Source organism: Sabethes cyaneus, chromosome 2, assembly GCF_943734655.1.
Source record: "Sabethes cyaneus chromosome 2, idSabCyanKW18_F2, whole genome shotgun sequence".
Taxonomy (NCBI): Eukaryota; Metazoa; Arthropoda; class Insecta; order Diptera; family Culicidae; genus Sabethes; species Sabethes cyaneus.
In genome coordinates, this window is record NC_071354.1 from 15,154,787 (window position 1) to 15,174,316 (window position 19,530).

General features: G+C 42.2%; 1 protein-coding gene across 1 annotated transcript; it reads right to left on the minus strand.

Annotated features, from left to right (window-relative positions):
- Positions 1-5,286: 5,286 nt before the first annotated feature.
- Positions 5,287-7,183, minus strand: LOC128735130 (thiamine transporter 1-like). The gene is made up of 2 exons (XM_053829625.1): positions 6,673-7,183; positions 5,287-6,161 (listed from the first exon to the last, which is right to left on the minus strand). Exons 1-2 carry the CDS (start codon positions 7,181-7,183, stop codon positions 5,287-5,289), a joined length of 1,386 nt encoding a protein of 461 aa, XP_053685600.1.
- Positions 7,184-19,530: the final 12,347 nt, after the last annotated feature.

Sequence of the window (19,530 nt, forward strand, 5' to 3'; positions counted from 1 at the left end):
CTTACTTTACTTTAGTGGCAACGGCCCGTTACCGATCCTGCGAATTATGGTCCTCCAGTACTGTCGGTTCTGGGCTGCCGTTCTCCAATTCCCACGAACATTAGCTGAACGTGCATCGTCTTTGACAGCGCACACCCATCGAGTGCGGGGTCTACCGCGGAGTCTACTGTATCTTCCTGGTTCTCTGTTGAAAATAGTTTTGGCTACTCTTTCGTCGGGTATTCTGGTCACGTGACCAGCCCACCGCAGCCTGCCACATTGTACTACCTTCACTGTATCAGCATATTTGTGTACTTGGAACATTTCCATTTTCCATATTGCCACCAAGTATGGATCGCAAAATTTTACGCTCAAAACCTCCAAGCACTCGTCGATCAGTTTCCTTTAGCGTCCATGATTCATGTCATGTCCACCGGGAGCATTAATGTTCTGTAGAGCGCCAGTTTTGTGCGACTTTTCAAAACTACCGGACTTCAGCTGGCTACGTAATCCGTAGAAAGCCCGCAGGGTAAACAACGTATCCGTCGTGGAGCGAACCTCACGAAAACCAGCTTGGTACTCTTATTATTAGAACTTGTTGATTCTTTTCGGTGAAAATCAAAAACTATTCATTTGGTGTGACGTTTCTGCCTACTGTTTTCCTTCGGCCATCATCAGACGTAATAACGCGTCAATTCTGCATCATCACTCACAACCAATTTATTGATTTAGTGATGATGCAGAATAGACGCGTTATCACGTCTGATGATGGCCGAAGGAAAACAGTAGGCAGAAACGTCACACCAAATCAATAGTTTTTGATTTTCACCAAAAAGAATCAACAAGTTCCAATAATATTAGTGTCACGGTGATCTAAATAAGCAAATACAGCTTGGTACTCGCCAACCAAGGACTCAGTCTGGAGAACTCGCGATAAAACAACAGTACAAAATGGTTGAGAGCCTGCGCATTTTCGATGGCAAATCAGAGCAGGTCAACCAGGCGCTGGAATTCCTCCAGCGAACAGCAATCATCCGCTGGCGTCCATGCCAGAGCACTAGTCCACATTCAATAACGTTTCTCTCCAAATAAATTTTACTATATTTCATGCGGTTGTACAACATGTATCGGCGCTAGTTTCAGCGTACTGGTGATCGACAGAAATACACCAGGACATTTAGAAATAGGGATTCTCAACAAAAACTCCGCTTGTTTTTTTTCTAATCGAATCTTACACTAACGCAGCCAATTCTTGAAATCATCCTGGAAAATGACGATTACTTGAATCAATCATTTTTCTTGTCAACGGCCAGGCCAACTGCGCAGCATGTACCGCAGAGAGAATTCCAAGGAATCAAATGGAACCAGAACTAGTATATCTTCGTATCTTTGCTACTAAAGGTTAAGTGATACTCCGGACCCTCAGGGATAAACTGATTGCATTTAGATTAGAAGCCAGGCTGCAATTAGCCAAGGATATAGCGCATTATTTCGCTCTCTGAAAATTGATTAGTTTTCCAAAAATATTAGTTTAAATAATATAACACTTAAAAATAAAGTCGTGTGGTTGAATGGTTACCTAATATTACAGTTGTCAGATTAGGAATTAAAAACCACACGATCCCGCAACTCCTAGGTTGGCTATTCAGTTATATAAATTGAAGTATTTTCAAATATGGCCACGTAGAGGCGCAAGGCAGGGGGTTGAGATGGCTAGAGCTATGTTGGGCTCCCCATTTCAGCGCTAGTCGCCTTCCCCATTTCATACCTTGATAAATTAGAAATAGGTATTCTCAACAAAACTGCATCAGGTTATTCCTAATTAAAACCATTTAACATTTTAACGTCCTCAAAAAGAGTCCAAAACCATCCCTTCGCTTGTCTCGTCTGGGAGTACAGATGAGAGAAAGTTTCTGATCACTTCAAGTGAAAAAGCGATCATACTGGAACAGCAGTATGTCTCACATTTAGGGGGCGGCCACAGCATTGTCAGTCCCCATAAGCATAGTCCGGCACTGAGGGCGTCGGCGAAATTGGGCGATCGGACAGCTTGGTACCAGATCAGAAGAAGAAAAATCATGGCGAACGAGTGGCTCTGTCATGTCAAAGGGTGTAAAAACAGAATTAATTCCAGTTGTGGTCAACTTCGACCTCAAGCAACTCATTTACTTTTATAGCAAAACTATTCAAAATATGAAGATTAACTGAGACTGAGAGATTGACTTACCTACTTTACTTTTTCGGCGACAATCCGCTTATCGAATACATGCCGAATTCAGGAGCCGTCTCCACATTACTCGGTCTTGGGCTGCCACTCTCCAGTCGCTCCTAACACCCGCTGTTCTAGCATTTTCGTCCACAGCGCTCATCCAATGGCTACGGGGTCTGCCTCGAAGTCGTCGACCTCTGTCGAGTTCTCTGCTAAATATTGTTTTCGCTGGTCTCTCATCCGGCATCCTTGCTACATGGCCAGCCTATTGTAACCTGCCATATTTTAGTCGCTTCACAATACCCGCATCTTTGTACACTTGGTATATTTCATGATTCATGCGCCTGTGCCACACTCCTTCGTCTAATATGCCGCCAAGAATTGATTGCAGGATCTTACGCTTGAAAACGCCAAGAGCTCGTCGGTCGCTCTCTTTCAACGTCCACGCTTCGTGGCCGTAGAGTACCACCGGGAGAATTAGTGTCTTATAGAGCACGAGTTTTGTACGGAGTTGTAAGTCACGGGACCTCAGCTGGCTACGTAATCCGTAGAAGGTCCTGTTGGCAGCCGCTATCCGCCTTTTTACTTCACGGCTCACATCATTGTCACATGTCACTAACGTACCAAGGTAAACAAATTCGTCGACCACTTCAAGGGCTACCAAGCTCTCTACCAGCCACCATCTACTTTGTTTTGGTAGAATCTATGATAAGCCCTTTCCTCGCAGCTTCCTCCTTAAGATGCGTGTACGCTTCTTCCACAGGACTATGGTTAACACCGATGATATCGATGTCGTCCTCGAACCCTACAGGAGCATATGAGATTTCGTGATGATAGTACCGCTTCTCTGCACGCCGGCCCTTCGCATAGCACCTCCCAATGCAATGTTGAACAGCAAGTTCGATAGTCCGTCACCTTGCTTCAAACCATCTAACGTCACAAACGAGTCCAAAGTCTCACCCGCTATCCTGACGCTTGATTTTGAACCATCAAGGGTAGCACGTATCAGCCTAATCAGTTTTGTTGGAAAACCATGTTCAAACATAATCTGCCACAGCTCGTTTCGTTTAACTGAATCGTACGCCGCCTTGAAGTCTATAAACAGATGATGAGTCTGCAAGTTGAATTGCCGAAATTTATCGAGGATCTGTCGCAAGGTGAACATTTAGTCCGTCGTGGAGCGTCCCTCTGGAAAACCGCACTGGTATTCACCAACAAAGGTTTCCTGCTACGGCCTCAGTTTGAGAAACAGGACGCGGGAGAGAATTTTGTATGCAGAATTGAGGCGAGTAATACCTCGATAATTGCTGCATTCGAGTCGAAGGCCCTTTTTGTAAATTAGGCATATGAGACCTTCCAACCAGTCCGTAGGTAATTCCTCCTCAGTCCATACCTTTAGTATAACCTGATGGATTGCACAATACAGCCGTTCGCTCCCGACTTTCAAAAGTTCGGCGGGGATGCCGTCCTTTCCAGCTGCTTTGCCGTTTTTCAGCTCTCTCGCTGCTTTCCTAACCTCGTCCAAAGTTGGTGGAGCCACAGCTTGTCCATCATCCTCAATCGTTATCCTGTTTCTGCTGACCGTTCCATCTTGTTCACCATTCAACAATGCATCGAAATATTGTTTCCAACGCCTAGCCACCTCCGATCTTTCGGTAATCAGGTTCCCCTCCTTGTCGTTGCACATAACAGGAGTTGGCACGATCCGGTTCCTGATTCCGATGATCGTATTAAAGAAGCTTCTCGTAACGTGCCTCTCGAAGCAATTCTCCGCCTCCGCAAGAACGCGATCCCAATGCTGACGTTTCTTACGACGGTGAAGTCTCTTTTCGGCAGCTCTAGCATCTCGGTATATCTCTCTGCTCTGGCGTGTCACAGTTGTAGCCAAAATGTGATGTGACTTCTGGCTCGATTCTTCTCATCAGTAACTCGCTGACACTCTGCGTCAAACCACTCACTGGAAGTGGCTGCAGCAGTAGTACCCAACACTTCTCGCGCTGTAGTACTGATTGCGTCGTGGGTGTGTCTCCACTGTTCGTTCAGGTTCTCTCCGAGATGTTCACCGATCCGCTCATCAGTCTTCCGAGAGTACTCTGCAGCAACTCCCTCCGCTAATAACCGCCGAATGTTCTGTCGTAGTACCTGGGAGATTGACTACTTGTTTTTAATCTGTGGACGTTAGCTAAAGTTATCCCGGCGTTAAAACCGAGCAAGATCCTTCTGTTTTCAAGAAAGACCCATCGACTTGCTCCGTGATCTGGCCAAGCTGTTTGAAAGATGACTCTGAAGCCGATTTGGTTTTTATTGCTAATGAAAATACTGTCTTCCTGGAGGAACAGCTTGGGTTCCTTGAGTTCCGCAAGGGAAGGTCCACTACCCATCATCTTAATCGTATATTCAGCGGTGCAAGTCAGTATCCAAGATGACAACAATGGTCCTCTTAGTTATCGAAAAGGCTTTCGATAGTGTGTTATACGACGATCTGGATTGCTGGAGCCACCCACTGACAAACAGCAGGAACTGATGCTACATACCACGTGCCCTTATTGAACCACATTTTTATTAATAACATTTAAAGTACAAGCGCGATCTCCCTGAAATTTTGCAAAAACTTTCAGAAAAATAATAAACTTTCATTTGCTACATAGAATGTCGAAATTTTGTTTAACCATTTCGGTAAAATATTAAATACAATTTTTACACATTTTTGCTCATAAAACTCTATATTCAAGTTGATATCTCTCGCTAAAGCTACATATAAATGAGCAGTACAAGAGTTATTGATAGGTATGATTACTCTAGAATTAGGTCCGTCTGTGAAGGATAGTAATGATTCCATGCATGAACAATAACCAACAATTGCGCAAACGATAGGATCAATAGAGATAAAAAACCAAACCGATCTCGTCTAAAGTTTAGATTGTTTGTCTTTATTGGCAACAATAAAGCATTTGATAACTATAAACTGCATAAACACTTTTGGAAGGCAGTGTCTCCAACTTGAAATAGCACTTTGAAATCGATTTCCAAACTCTGTTGACATAATACTCTGCCTATCCGTATTGATCAAGATTCATTTCTACCTAGATTAAACAGTATCAAGCAACATCAACATTGCCATTATCATCAGCTTTTGATTGTTTCATATTAAACAATACTCTATTTCTCAGCAGGAGTAATGGTCGCTTCCACCATTGTCCTAGCTCTACTAAGAAGAATACCCAAAATAGTATTCCAATCATCGCACACCAACAACTGTAGATCGCAAATTGAACATTAATGGAACCGTGAATCAAGCCGGCACCATCCACCACAACCACGGTTACCAGGATCTGCAGCATCGAACTGATGGCAGCATTTATACCAAGCACTAATCCAAAACTATCACTGGAGATGTTCCGTGCTATTTCCGCACTCAACAGCGTAACGGCCAGTGAATGTAGCACGCTGTACAATATGTGACCTCCGTAGGCAACCCAAAGGTTTCTCGTGCAGGAGACCCCCAGAAGCGCACCAGCTTGTGCGAACGAAATCCAACCGAGACCTGCCAATGTGCAATGAGTTTGCAGTGCTTTAGCAGGGATGAATCCCGCGAGGAAAATAATAACAGCAGCACTGATCGTCAGCAATGCATCCACTGCTCCGTTCCAGTAGACACCGATTGTTACCGGTGCGTCGATAGTGTTCCATAGAACTTGAGAATACAGCTGGGTTTGATAGTATATGCAGCTGCTTAACGCGTGCCAGATACTGTACCGTAGGATGGTAAAATTGCTGTAAGCCGTCTTAACATGCATCCACAGTAGCTCAGGTACGGTAAGGTTATGCGAAACAGCCGGTATCGTGGGAACTATGTTCGTCTTAGGATCTGTTTTTCCATTTATAACATCTCCTGAAGGTTGCTTTTTGCGGAAATAGATGCTCTCCGGTGCCGGTGGTAGACACAGCGCGATGCTGGCCGTGCATATTTGTACTGGAAATAACAATAAATATAATGCTAATTAGTATTTGATTCACACGTTTGCGCGTTTGTTCATTCATGTTTCGCCCACCGGCGCGCCGGTCGCCGACCGATTAGAGCGTGAGCTGCCCAAAGCCGTTCATTCATGACTAGCCACCTGACGAAAGGAGAACACTGCGTGACTTGGCTCGACATAGAAACTATCAATTCGTAACAAATCCGACGAAAAGCGATTAAGCAAAGTATATAACAGAACTATTCGTAGGATGTTAAACTTGTGCATTTAGTCGACGAATACTAACGCCTATTGCTTGCAGTCGTGATAACCGACAAAGCAACATCTCAAAAACACGTTGAATGTTTTAAAGAGGCAGCCAACTAACAGCGTCTGAGCTATTCTATGTAGATCAATGGCATTCATATGCAATAGCAAAATCAATATTCATCTCATTATACTATTCCAATTAGTCCATCTAAATTAGGCGTCAAATGCCTTCCCTCATCTCCCTGCCTGATCACTCACCAGCCAGTGATGCATAGTTTAGATCCAGAAAGGTCACAACCCCGAAGAACAGCAAGGCCTGTGATCCGATGGCAGCAGCAAACTTCCCGAAAAACGAGGCCGACTTCGTGCAGCAAGTGATCCTTTGATAGTGACTTTTCTCCACACGCGCGTAGATGTACGACCAAAAGGCAATATCGGCGGCCTTGTAGGTCCCGTAGAACACCTCGGACAGCTGCAACCACTTAATTTCGTTGGTCCAAATGAACAAAGACCAATGCAGGATCCCGGCCAATGCGGACAGAACGATCAGTGGTTTGTAGCGAAGATAGTCCGTTACAAGGAATGTGAGAACCAGTTGAACACCGTAGGAATAGGTTCCAACTGGGAAAATGTCCCGATTGATGACGTCAGTTGAAATATTGTGCCACGGACCGTTAAGAAATTGCACTATAAAAGGGTCACTTGGTTTAAAGTCCTTAATGAACCCAAACACGCTCAGCACGATTGCCAGTACGCACCACTTTTCCATAACTTCAGATTTAACCGAGCGCAACCGCTAGACTGAATTACTATCGATCATTAGGTAGTCGTATTCTCAATCCCTTCGCATTGCAGTTCGCCGTATTCTACGGCTTAACTACAGCTGAGCTGTTTTCATCTTTTCGGATAACCAATCAACGAGGCGCGAGATACATAGCTAATTTATACACAAACGATTCGATGCGCAAACTAAGTGTGTGAAATATATTGAAATTCGATCTGATGGAAGGTCTGCCCTAAGCCTCAGGAACTGGGGAGTTGTAATGCCCAATATATAAACAATAATATATGGTAGAGAGGAAATTCCGCGGAACGAACCGAACCGATTACGCTGCGCTGACCGACCGGTTCTATATGTAGGTGCCTGCAGGTTCGAAAGACTGTCGCACGCGACAGCCAACCATCATCGGAGCGGGTGGGTGGAATCGAATTTACATTTGATTAGCGGTGTCGTAAGCACGTAAATTGTGCACGTCATCAGTAACGGAACGGGCACCGGCCTATCGATCAGTAAGTGGACCGGTGGATACCCACAATCGGGATCTGTAATCTCGTGTTTGGCTAGCCAAACGGATTTAGTCCACGATCAATGTAAACAATGTGCGAAAAGGCTGGTTACAAAGTTGTCATCGCAATAAAGTGTACCTGTAGCTATAAAAACATCATCGTAATTAGGAATCAAAAGTAATGCAATCGTTTAAATTATAATTAATTGCTTTTGAATGCCTCTTCGTTCAAGTAGGGTGCAATAACGAAGCTAGAATTGCGACCGTGACGAAAAAAGGTTCAGGAAATGCACCAGCCGCTCAGATTTTTTTTTGGAAAAACCAAATAATATACATTAAAAATAATATACATATTCTTTTAAATGCAACCGTAATCAATCTATACTTACGGTAGCTTTAACTGACTTTTGAGTTATACTAGTACTGTCTGTTGGTTGGTAAATGGTTGGATAATGCGTAAAACAGACCCCATTGTGGTCCCTAGCCTCTTATCTAGCAACTCCTACCCCTACCTCGACGTGGTACCAGCCGGAATACGTGCAACCTTAGCGGCGATCGGGTAACCAATTCCGATGGAAACTAAGGTCGTATACCAACAGAGGAGGAGGCACAGTGTTGTCTCGACACTGTAAGATGGCAGCCCCATCCCGAGACTCGGTAGCGTAAGCCCTAGTACGGCTACCTACCTAAACCCAAAAAAAAACTAACAAGAGTCAAGAAATGTCTTCTCGGAACATTCGACATGGACCAAGACGACGAAATAAGGACATGGAATGTAAGATATGAACGCCCAAATCGGCAGGGAAGCAATGTATAGACCGGTGATCGGGCCCATAGCCTGCACACCGACACAAACAATAACGGCCAGCGATGCAGCAACTTTGCGGCTTCCCGAGGCTTGGTGATCAAAAGCACCTTCTTTCCCCACAAAGATATCCACAAGGCCACCTGGAGATCACCTGACCAACGAACTTCGAACCAAATCGACTATATTCTCATCGAGGGCCGGTTTTTCTCGAACATCACCAACGTACGCTCCCTACAGAGTGCGGATATTGACTCGGACCACTACCTAGTAGCAGTACACGTGCGCACAAAACTATCGACGGTTTATACCTCGCGACAAAGTCGCCCTCCTCGGTTAAACATTCGGCAACTAGACAACCCGCGAACTGCCGAAAACTAAGCGCGCGTGCTGGATGAAGCTCTGCCTTCCTCTGTGAAGCTAGATGCTTCGACCCTTGAAAACGGATGGAGTCAACGAGGCCGCAACCGCGATGCTAGGTGTGGAAACCTTGAGTGCACGAAATGATTGGTTTGACGGGGAATGCCAAGAAGCGACAGAGAGGAAAAATAGAGCTTGGGCAAATTATCTGAGTATATCCACGAGAGATAATTTGGCCAAGTATCGACGAGCGAGGAATGAGATGACCACGATCCTGAGGAGGAAAAAGAAAGAGGACAGAGATCGTGAGGAGCTAGAAAAACTATTCCGGGCTAATGACACCCGCAAATTTTACGAGAAGGTGAACCAAACTCGCAAGGCCCACACACCAAAACCTGACATGTGTAGAGACGAGGAAGGGGATCTAATCACAAACGAGCGCGCGGTGGTCCACAGGTGGAAGCAGTTCTTCGATGAGCACCTCAACGGCGATATAGCAGCAGGAGACGTAATGGAAATTAACCTTGGAGTACCTACAAACGACAACAGCGTACCGGCTCCCGATCTCGAAGAGATCCGGCGAGAAATCGGTCTGCTGAAGAATAATAGAACCGCCGGAAAAGACCGACTCCCGGCAGAACTCTAAAAAAATGGCCAAGAATCGCTAGCAACGGCACTCCACTGGCTGATTTCAAGGATTTGGGAAGAAGAGAAACTACCGTAGGAGTGGTTGGAAGGCGTAGTCTGTTCCATCTACAAAAAGGGCGACCTGCTAGACTGCTGTAACTACCGCGGCCTATCCCGTAACAAAGTGACAGTTATTAACAGTTTCCCATAACACTCGCCAGTGTCAAAAATGTCGTGACGATCGTTTTTACGTGCCGATCAAAATTGACGCACCTTCGATTTCCAAAGGAAATGTTAATTTTTGTTACGTCAAATGTGAACGCAAAAAGCTGTCTGAACAACGATTTGAAAAGTGCGTATTGATTATTTCAGCATTGTTTCATGTTTTCGGTAAAACTGTTTGAATTCTTGGTGGGTTGTTTGATCGATTTGTTTACAAGATAAAAAGCGGTATTTATTACAAGGTTGTCACTCTTGTGTACGAGTTGTCTGCTCTAAAGTATTTAAATATTGCGTGTTTCATTGAAAGCTATCCGCTGCGCAATTTAAAATGAAATGCTCTTTCATGATTGCTGGATCGATTTTGTCATTAACAGAACAAGTTAAGCAAAATTCAAGAGTAAATTCAAGCAATAGAAATCGTTGCACTTGTACAAAAAAAATCTGTTACATGACAGAACCAAATAGAGCAATAGAGCAAGAACCACTTATGCTGCTATTGTTATTACCCCGGAAACGTTTTGATACTTGGCATAATGTTGTCAGTTCGTAAAATACTCTATTGAAATAATAAACCAATTCAGATCTTATATGCACAAGGGATTTTTTGACAAAACAAATGATAATAAACTCTTTCTTCGATATTTACGCCGCTTTCAAACATCTGTCGTGAACCATGAACCAGCAGTTTTAGATACGTTTGATTAGTATGGGAGCTGTCACATTGTTACCGGGTTGACCGCGGCATTACATTGGTCAACGCCGCCTACTAGGTGCTCTCCTAGATTTTGTTGCGTCGTCTATCCCCAATAGCAAGAGAATTCGTAGGGCAGTATCAGGCGGGCTTTATGGGGGCCCGTGCTACTACGGATCAAATTTTTACTCTCCGACAAATCCTGCAGAAATGTCGAGAGTACAACGAGCCCACGCATCATATTTTCGATAATTTCAGTGCAGCATACGATACCGTTGAACGCGAACAGCTATGGCAGATAATGCACGAATACGGTTTTCCGGACAAACTGACGCGGCTGATCAAAGCTACTCTGGAACGAGTGATGTGCTACGTGCGCGTTTCGGGGACACTCTCAAGTCCTTTCGAATCGCGCAGAGGGTTAAGGCATGGGGATGGACTGTCCTGTATGTTATTCAATATTGCTATTGAATGTGTTATCCGGCGAGCGGGCGTCTTTAGCAAGAGTAGCCAACTCCTAGCTCCAAGACGAAAGGTCTTGCGGTCTATTTTTGGCGGAGTACAAACGGAAAGCGGAGAGTAGCGGAGACGTATAAATCATAAGCTACAGGCACTGCTTGGAGAGATTCCCATCGTACACCTGGCGAAACCTGGGAGACTACGGTGGGCCGGCCACGTCGCAAGGATGCCGGACGACTGTGTAGTGAAATCCGTTCTCTTCAAGAACCCCACCGGCACCAGGAATAGAAGGGCTCAACGTGCTAGATGGCTCGACCAGGTTAAAGCCGACTTGCGTGTGCCGAGACGCACAACGAATTGGTGACGAGTAGCCCAGGACCGAGTACAATGGAGAGGAATTCTTGATACGGCAAGAGCCACCCCGGCTCTCGGCTAAATAAGTAAGTAAGTAAGTAGTACTGTCTCAATTCCGTAGAGGAGGTAAACGTTGCTTTCTCTGGAGCCTCTTTGTACCATATATTTGGTTTTCGATGCATTGAGTTATAACCTTATCCTCCTTGCATCCGTTTTTAATCTGATGTAGATTGCCTCCGCCGTCCCAAGGTTTCTAGTAATGATGTCGAGGTCATCTGCGAAGGCTAGGATTTGGCTAGTCTTGCTGGAGATCGTTCCTCTCGTTTCGATGCCCGCTCGCCGGATCACACTTTCAATAGCGATATTGGATAACATAGAAGACAGCCCATCCCCATGCCGCAACCCTCTGCGCGATTCCAAAGGACTCGAGTGTCTGCGAAACACGCACGTAGCACATCGCTCGCTCCAGAATAGCTTTGTTCAGCCGTGTCAGTTTATCCGGAAAACCGTACATGTCCATTATCTGCCAAAGCTGTTCGCGTTCAACTGTATAAAATTTGATGCATGGGTACGTTGTACTCTCGACATTTCTAGAAGATTTGTCGGAGGAACTGTTTTATAAATCGCGTTTAAAATTTTTTTTAATTTCGACTGATGCATGTTTATTGTTAAGTTTAGTTCACGTAAACTGTGTGTCCTGTGTCAGATGATTTAAATATCCATAATATCTAATAAATTATGTGTATTGTTTTTTTATGGGAGTCTGAACCACTGCGACCATTAGTTAGATCTTCTTCTTCTTCTTCTTCTTAGATTATTTAGATTAGTTAGATATATTGTAGTATACTCCGATTTGCTGTTTGCATAATCAGTTCGTTCTATCACTATGAGTCAGAGTGTTGGTCGCCCTATGAATTTGTACTTCCCCTCAAGAAGGTATGACTTCTTTAATGAATTTTAGTACTTTTTTGTTTCAGCAGACCATATCTCGCTAGGCATTAGGACGCCCTCTCCGAGAATACGCAGTCTTCGTTGAATTAGTGCGCTGCATTGACACAGTATATGTTCCGAGATCTCGACCTCAAAACTACAGAAGCAACATATATCATCTGTCAGTTTACCTATATTTTTGAGGTGATATCTACTCGGACAGTGTCCGGTTAAAAGACCGGTCAGCGTACTCAGATCCACTTAATATGTGTGTATTTTGAAGGCTAATATAACGAAGAGACAGGCAAAATAACGTTGCAAATTTTCATTTTTATTCTATCGCCTTTCATTAGACATTGGAGTTCAATAAAACAAAGTTAAAATCAGTCTACAGTATCTTCAATAATTTATTATTATGATTAGAAATGCATACAAAAATGCAATTGTCTGCTTAAGCAATAAGTGCTACACTGTTGCTTGTTTTCTGCCGCAGTTTTTTTTATTTTGAAATAGGCAGCTATGAACCAGGCGATCTTTGCCAACCCACTGAGGATTGACATCCATAGTTGCCCGTACGGCCAAACCAATTCCGCCAAAGCCGTACATGTTTCAAAAGCATCGACCAAGAGCTCTATCCAATCTATTACTGTTGACTCGCACTGACGAATTTTCCAAACGAACAATATGAATAGTTTTAAAGCGATAAAAAGTCTCTTGGCCACAGTAATCCCCTTTTCCCAGTCGCTAGTAGCTTCTAGGATACGTAAGACGAAAATGATAACGAAGGTAAGTACAGTCAATAGAAGCTCTAAAATCTCAGAACACCGTTTTCCTTGTTCACGTCCTTGTTTTAAGCTACGCCACTTCTCGTCAACTTCAAGAAACTCGTTTGCCACATCCAGAATAGCTTCTATGAACCTCCTGCCTGATATTCAGGCCAACCAATTTACTGACCATCAGCAACACCGCTACGAAGAATAATGCGGCCCGTATCATAACTCCTGTATAAATAATTTTCGACGATACGTCCTCAGTTGCAAGTTGCGTGCCTGTCATAACAATTATTTCTGCACGCTCATCCACCATTTTCGATAGAGAATTCTCTGTTAGGAACTGAACGCCCATCATTAGGAGTGAATCCACCAGCTGGATTATCTGCAAAGAAAGAACATTTCATCATATTTTAAACAAAGCTCTTGGCAAATTCAGTGTCCTTAGGTTTAAGCTAATCTATATTATCTATATATAAATAAAAATGAAATGCTGTTCGTGTGTCCGGTATAGACTCGCAAACCGCTCGACGGATTTTGATGAAACTTGGCATATACATTGCGTATGATGTGAGGAATGTTGTTAGCATGGTTTTGTTCAATTTCTGTATGTGGAAGTTTTCAAAATTTCGAAAATACTGCATATGGAATAAACTGCATTTCAATCGCATACATTCACTTCTGTCGAAAAAGTAAAAACATCAAAGCAATCTCATGTCAACACCAATTAATTTGTTGAATTTTACAAACCTAAAATCAAAGCTTTAGCAGCATTGTCTGTATTTTACAATACTTAACATAATATTTTAACACTATGCCACCAAAAAGGACCAATCTTGGTAGACAAACAAGGGAAACAGAACGTAGAGGGATTAACCCTTTATAAGACCGTGGCAACTACGCATGAAATTAACACAAACTTCAGCGAAACATAATGTAAACATTCGGTAGAACCCATTTATATTCTTTTTGTTGAGAAAATTGCTGAAAAACTTGAAAAAATTAGTGGCAGTATAGTTGCCACTGCCCTTCTAGCGCAAAATGTTGGTGGCAATATGTTTGCCACTGCCCGTCTGGTGCAAAACGTTGGTGGCAATATAGTTGCCACTGCCCGTTTAGAGCCAAACATTGGTGGCAACATAGTTGCCGCTGCCTGTCTGGCGTAAAACGTTGGTGGCAATATTTTTGCCACCCTCTCGCAGGATCACTTTTAAGAAACTGATCAAGTTCTACCATTTAAATCTACAACTATACGAAGTATTCGTTGACATTTAGCTTTTTTTGCTTGAAAAATAGCTGGAAAACTTGAAAAAGTTGGTGGCAATATAGTTTCCACTGCCCGTCTAGCGCAAAACGTTGGTGGCAATAAGTTTGCCGCAGCCCGTTAAGCCCAAAAAACATGTTCTCGAATATTGGTTCTAAGTTTTTGGATAAATCCGCATAATCTATCACAAAATGCCGTAAACTGAATATTACCATCCAAAAAGTTTCCAATTTAATGGTTTTTCTACGAATTTAAACCAAATTTACTGTTGACATTCAAAAACCAAGATTTGTTTTCATAAAAGTGGTTCGTAAATTACTATTTTTACAAATTCAGCGATTTAAAAACATTGAGAATGTTGACAAAGGCTATCAGAACATATTGAGTACATAATATGCTAAAACGATATTGTTAGAAAAGCAAAAACCATATTTTTCGTTGGTGGCAATATAGTTGCCACTACCTTATAAAGGGTTAAGAGAAGAACTGAAAGTTTTGAGCAGCGAGCGGAGAGAAACGAAGGCAACGGTATAGACTAGCAAACCGCTGGACGAATTTTGATGAAACTTGGCATACGCATTACGTCTGATGTGAGGAATGTTGTTAGCATGGTTTGAGACCCCTCCCCCTCTAGAAGGGGGGGCTCCCATACAAATGAAACATGAATTTCTGCATGACTCGGGAACTAATCAAGCAAATGGCACCAAATTTGGCATGTGAAGGTTTTTGGAGCCAGAAACTTTGTCTATGGTAGATGGAGACCCCTCTATCTTTTAAGAGGAGGGGCTCCCATACAAATGAAACACAAATTTCTGCATAACTCGACTGTTAAATAAACAAATGGCACCAAATTTGACATGTGGGACTTTCTAGAGACAGGACTTTTTTCTGTGGTGATTTGAGACCCCTCCTCTTTTAGAAGGGGGGAGCTCCCATACAAACGAAACAAAAATTTCTGCATAAACCGACTGTTAATCAAGCAAATGGCACCCAATTTGACATGTGGGGCTTTCTAGAGACAGGATTTTTTCTATGGTGGTTTGAGACTCCTCCCCTTTTAGAAGGGGAGCTCCCATACAAATGAAACAAAAATTTCCTCACAACTCGACTGTGAATCAAGCAAATGGAACCAAATTTAACATGTGGGGTTTTCTAGAGACAGGATTTTTTTCTAAGGCGGATTAAGACCCCTCTCCCCTCTGGAAGGGGGGAACCCCATACAAATGAAACACAGATGAATTTCCTCATAACTCGACTGTTAATCAAGCAAATAGAAAAAATGTGGCATATGGGGGTTTTTGGACGCAAGTTTTTTTACGGTAGTTTGTGACAAATTACAAATACAAATTAATCAGAAATTTTTGCATAATTCAAAAAGTAATCGAGCTTGAGAAATTTTAGATTCTTCCATAAAACATTAGTCAATAACAATACCACCAAAAACTAGATGATTCCGTCCATACGAAAAGATAGAATAATTTTGGAACAAAATTGTTAATAATAAATCGGTGAAGCCTAGATAATGAATCAAATTAAATAAATGTGACAAAAGGTAATAATGATATTAAAAACAAAATTGGAGGAAAAATACTTTGTTGAAATGCAAATATAAAGAAAAAATGTTGAAATTACTCTAAGTCTATGGTTTCTGACCAGTTTTCAACTGCTTTCAAACGAACTTCACTGATATTTATTGCGATTTTGACAACTTCTCTATTTTAAGGGTTAGTAATAAATCTAAAATTGCTACGTGGTCTTAGAAATTTACGATATGATTTAGGAATATCTTGGTTTGTCAAAAAGAAAGCTGTTGGTTGCAAGATTACAATTACCTTCAGCATTATGCATCTACCCCCTTTTTAGAATGGCGCAGCAATACGCGCCGGGTCCTCTAGTATAAATAAAAATCAAAATAAAAGAACCAGTCTGGTTTCCATACAAAAGCTGTCCCCGAAAAAGCACTTAACATTACGAAAATAAAAATAGATATGTTCATTCAGTAAAACTGTATCTGAAAAAATATCAAAAATAGGCAGTCTAGGGGAGCACATAATTTTCTCAAAAAAGTCGGAGAAGCTTGTTGTCGAATGACATGAGAATCTTAACATAATTAAGCTTTATAGAAATCAAAGCTCCCTCCTGTACCATTAACTCTGTAAAATCAATGATAGAGGCAGTAACTCCTTCCTATTAACAATAAATCGATTGGCAAAAGTGGATGTAAAAATGCCATCCTTTTGAAAAATAGACCCACACTAACGTTGTTCAACATAAGTGTGAAAAATAAAATGAGTCAGAGGCATAAACCCCATAAACCATTACGTCAGCAGCCAGGCCCCCAGCCCCAAGCAACAAATACCATCACGCAAATCTGTCAGCTGTTTCGGCTGTTTCAAAACGCGCTTGCGCATAAAAAACTTCACGCACGTATAAAGGTGCTATGGTAACACTGTAACGCATTTTCCAATGTACTCTGAGCTTACGTATTTTTGGCTTGTTAAAACCTTAAAAGAAGAACGCACTAATATACACTTCTATTACTTAGACATACGTGCAACACGCAAAATGAGCTGACACGTTGACACCACCTCCCCACGAATGGCCTACAATGTCAGCCGAGCATGGTGTGCAATATCACACCATATCATGACGTAGCACATAGCATGTTTTGGCATGTGCATTCTTGTTCGGCAAACACGATCATCCGTGTCTAAAGGAGTTTGGCTAAAGCCATTTCCTTCCTTCTGTTTTTGCACAAAGCTTAGATGTTACATATAACAAAATTAAAGCCGTGTAAACATAATAACTCTTGCTAACTTTCAGTCAGCTCACACTAGCAATTTTGCCCCTGGAAGGTGGAGGCAAAACCAATTAAAACAGGAACGTCAATGACAGTAGCCCTGGATTCTAATCTTTCCGAAATAGTAAAGCTATGTTAGCTATGCATTCCACTCCTCCGCCTCGCTGTAAGCCCTTTCGTTGCATTTTTTAGCCTACCGTTGCGGAACATAGGGTCAAAACTAAAAAAACACGTCTGCGGTTTTTTCTTAGTTGATCTAAAACAAAACTTTCCTGAAACTTTCAACTTGTTATCTTTGCTGGGAAAATTGTGGGGCTTAATGGGTTAAGTACTTCGAGTACCCTTTTACCGGCAAGGCGAGCAAGCTTTCACTATCATTTTTGCTAGGTATGTTTATTCAAAATTTAGTTAAGTACTGAATAAATTCAAATGACTACAAGTTACTGTCGTAGTAGCACTCTTAAATTACTAAAAAAGGATGCGAAACTTCAACATACTTATATTTTTGGCCAACCCTCTGTTGGATGAACATATAGAGGGCTGAGGAATTATACATACACTACTGCTCATTCACATTTGTTTCGTCGTGGTTCTTCCGGCTCATATAAAATGAAAACAAAATAGGTCCAATAATCAGAAGCCGGGTAAAGATACCATCCCATGCCCTATTCGTCATGGGTGTTGCATGGTCTCGAACATATATTAAACACATTGAACCCATTGAACACATTAACTAGTGCATTGAACTTTTCTTATACTCACATTCAGGCACGATAAATCCTAAAACAACAAAAGTTTGACTACACTAAATTCAATGAAAAATTTAAAACAAGTCTTTCGATTATTGCAAAAATGATATGTTCACTGTTTGAATAGATTAAGTCGACTAATGGTGCGGGAGAGCGAATCGCGAAGACGATCCTCTTTTTCTCGGACTTTGATGGTATGCGTTACTACCGTAAACGCACTTAATTCTGCGCACCGCTGATTTTCCTTAAAAATCATACCATTCGCAAATGGATAACTCTATGTACACATATTTTCCTAGATGTGTTAATTAAGATAAAAATTTGCAGGAATTGGGAAGAATTGACTGAAATGTGGGGTGCCCAGAATTAGGCACCATGTGCAGAATTAGGTGCGTTTACGGTATTACGTTTACGATTGCGATTTTTATGGGCCAACCGACTGTACGACTGATGAACTCTTGACGTTAGATTTTTTTCTTTTCGTGACCGTCTCTCTGGATGATGTCATACCGGTCGGCTATAGTTATCGTCAAGTTAGCACGGGCTAGGACGATGGCATATGCGCATCGCATAGGGCTACTCAGCGATGTTTGTGTTGGTGCATGGTCGCTCAATAAAAAGGTTGCATTCCTTTGTCACCAAAGTACGGATTAATTTCTTCTTCCGCTGGTTTATATACCAGTTTTTTCAATGATTTTAATGATCAATGTTAGTCCGACAGCACGACGAGATCAGCAATCGGTTGTTCCGGTTACTGAAAAATATTTAGTGGTAGAATGGACCAATGCGAGTCTACTGGAGCAAGTAATTTTCTCGAAAAAGTCTGAGAAATTTGATTTCGAATGACATGAGGAGACTCCTAAAAGATAATTAAGCTTTATAGAGTTCTAGCCTTTCTTCTGCATCATTAACTAGGTAAATGAAAATAACGATACAATATAGGCAGGAAATATTGCCTATACACGATAAAGGCAATGGCGAAAGTGGTCATAAAATGCCATCCTACAGAGAGACATAGACCCGCACAGCCATTACTCGCCACAAGTGTGGAAAAGAAAATGACTCAGACACATTAACCATTATGTTAGTAGCCAGGCCTCCAAGCAACAAATAGCACCACGCAAATCTATCAGCTGTTTCAAAACGCGTGATACGTTTGCGCATTGAATGTGTAATGATAACACTGTAACGTACTTTTCTTATGCATTTTTGACTTATTAAACCTTAAATATGACCACTCTAAAATCCACTTCAATAACTTAGACATGCGTTTGCAAAATGACGTTGATGACGTTAACCACACCACACCCCCTGATGGATGACCTGCTCTGCAATATTACACCACACCATGACGTAGCTCTTTTAGCATGTCAGCCGATTGTCGCGTGTTATGGCAAGCGGATTCTTGTTCGGCCAACATGGTCATCCACGCATGAGGGCCTCTCGGCTAAACACTTGAATTACTTTTCCGATACCGGCGAGGCAAATAAACCTTCAGTCATTCTTGACGGGCTTAATTACAATTTTGTTTCAATCTAAGTTAATTCAAATGAATGCAAATTTTCTATGAATGGAACACTCTTAACCCATTTCCTCCCAGCGTTGCGAAAACGCAACGCACTTTCATTTGATTCTAGAGAAGGCCCGGTTTAAGATATCAACTTGGACCCTGAGAAACAAAGAAAGATTGGAAAAAAATCTAATCGACATGTTTTTGCTCAAAGGTCAGATGTTACATGTAACATAATTACAGCTGTGACAAAACAACATGTTTTGCTATTTTTCAGACAGTTAAGGAA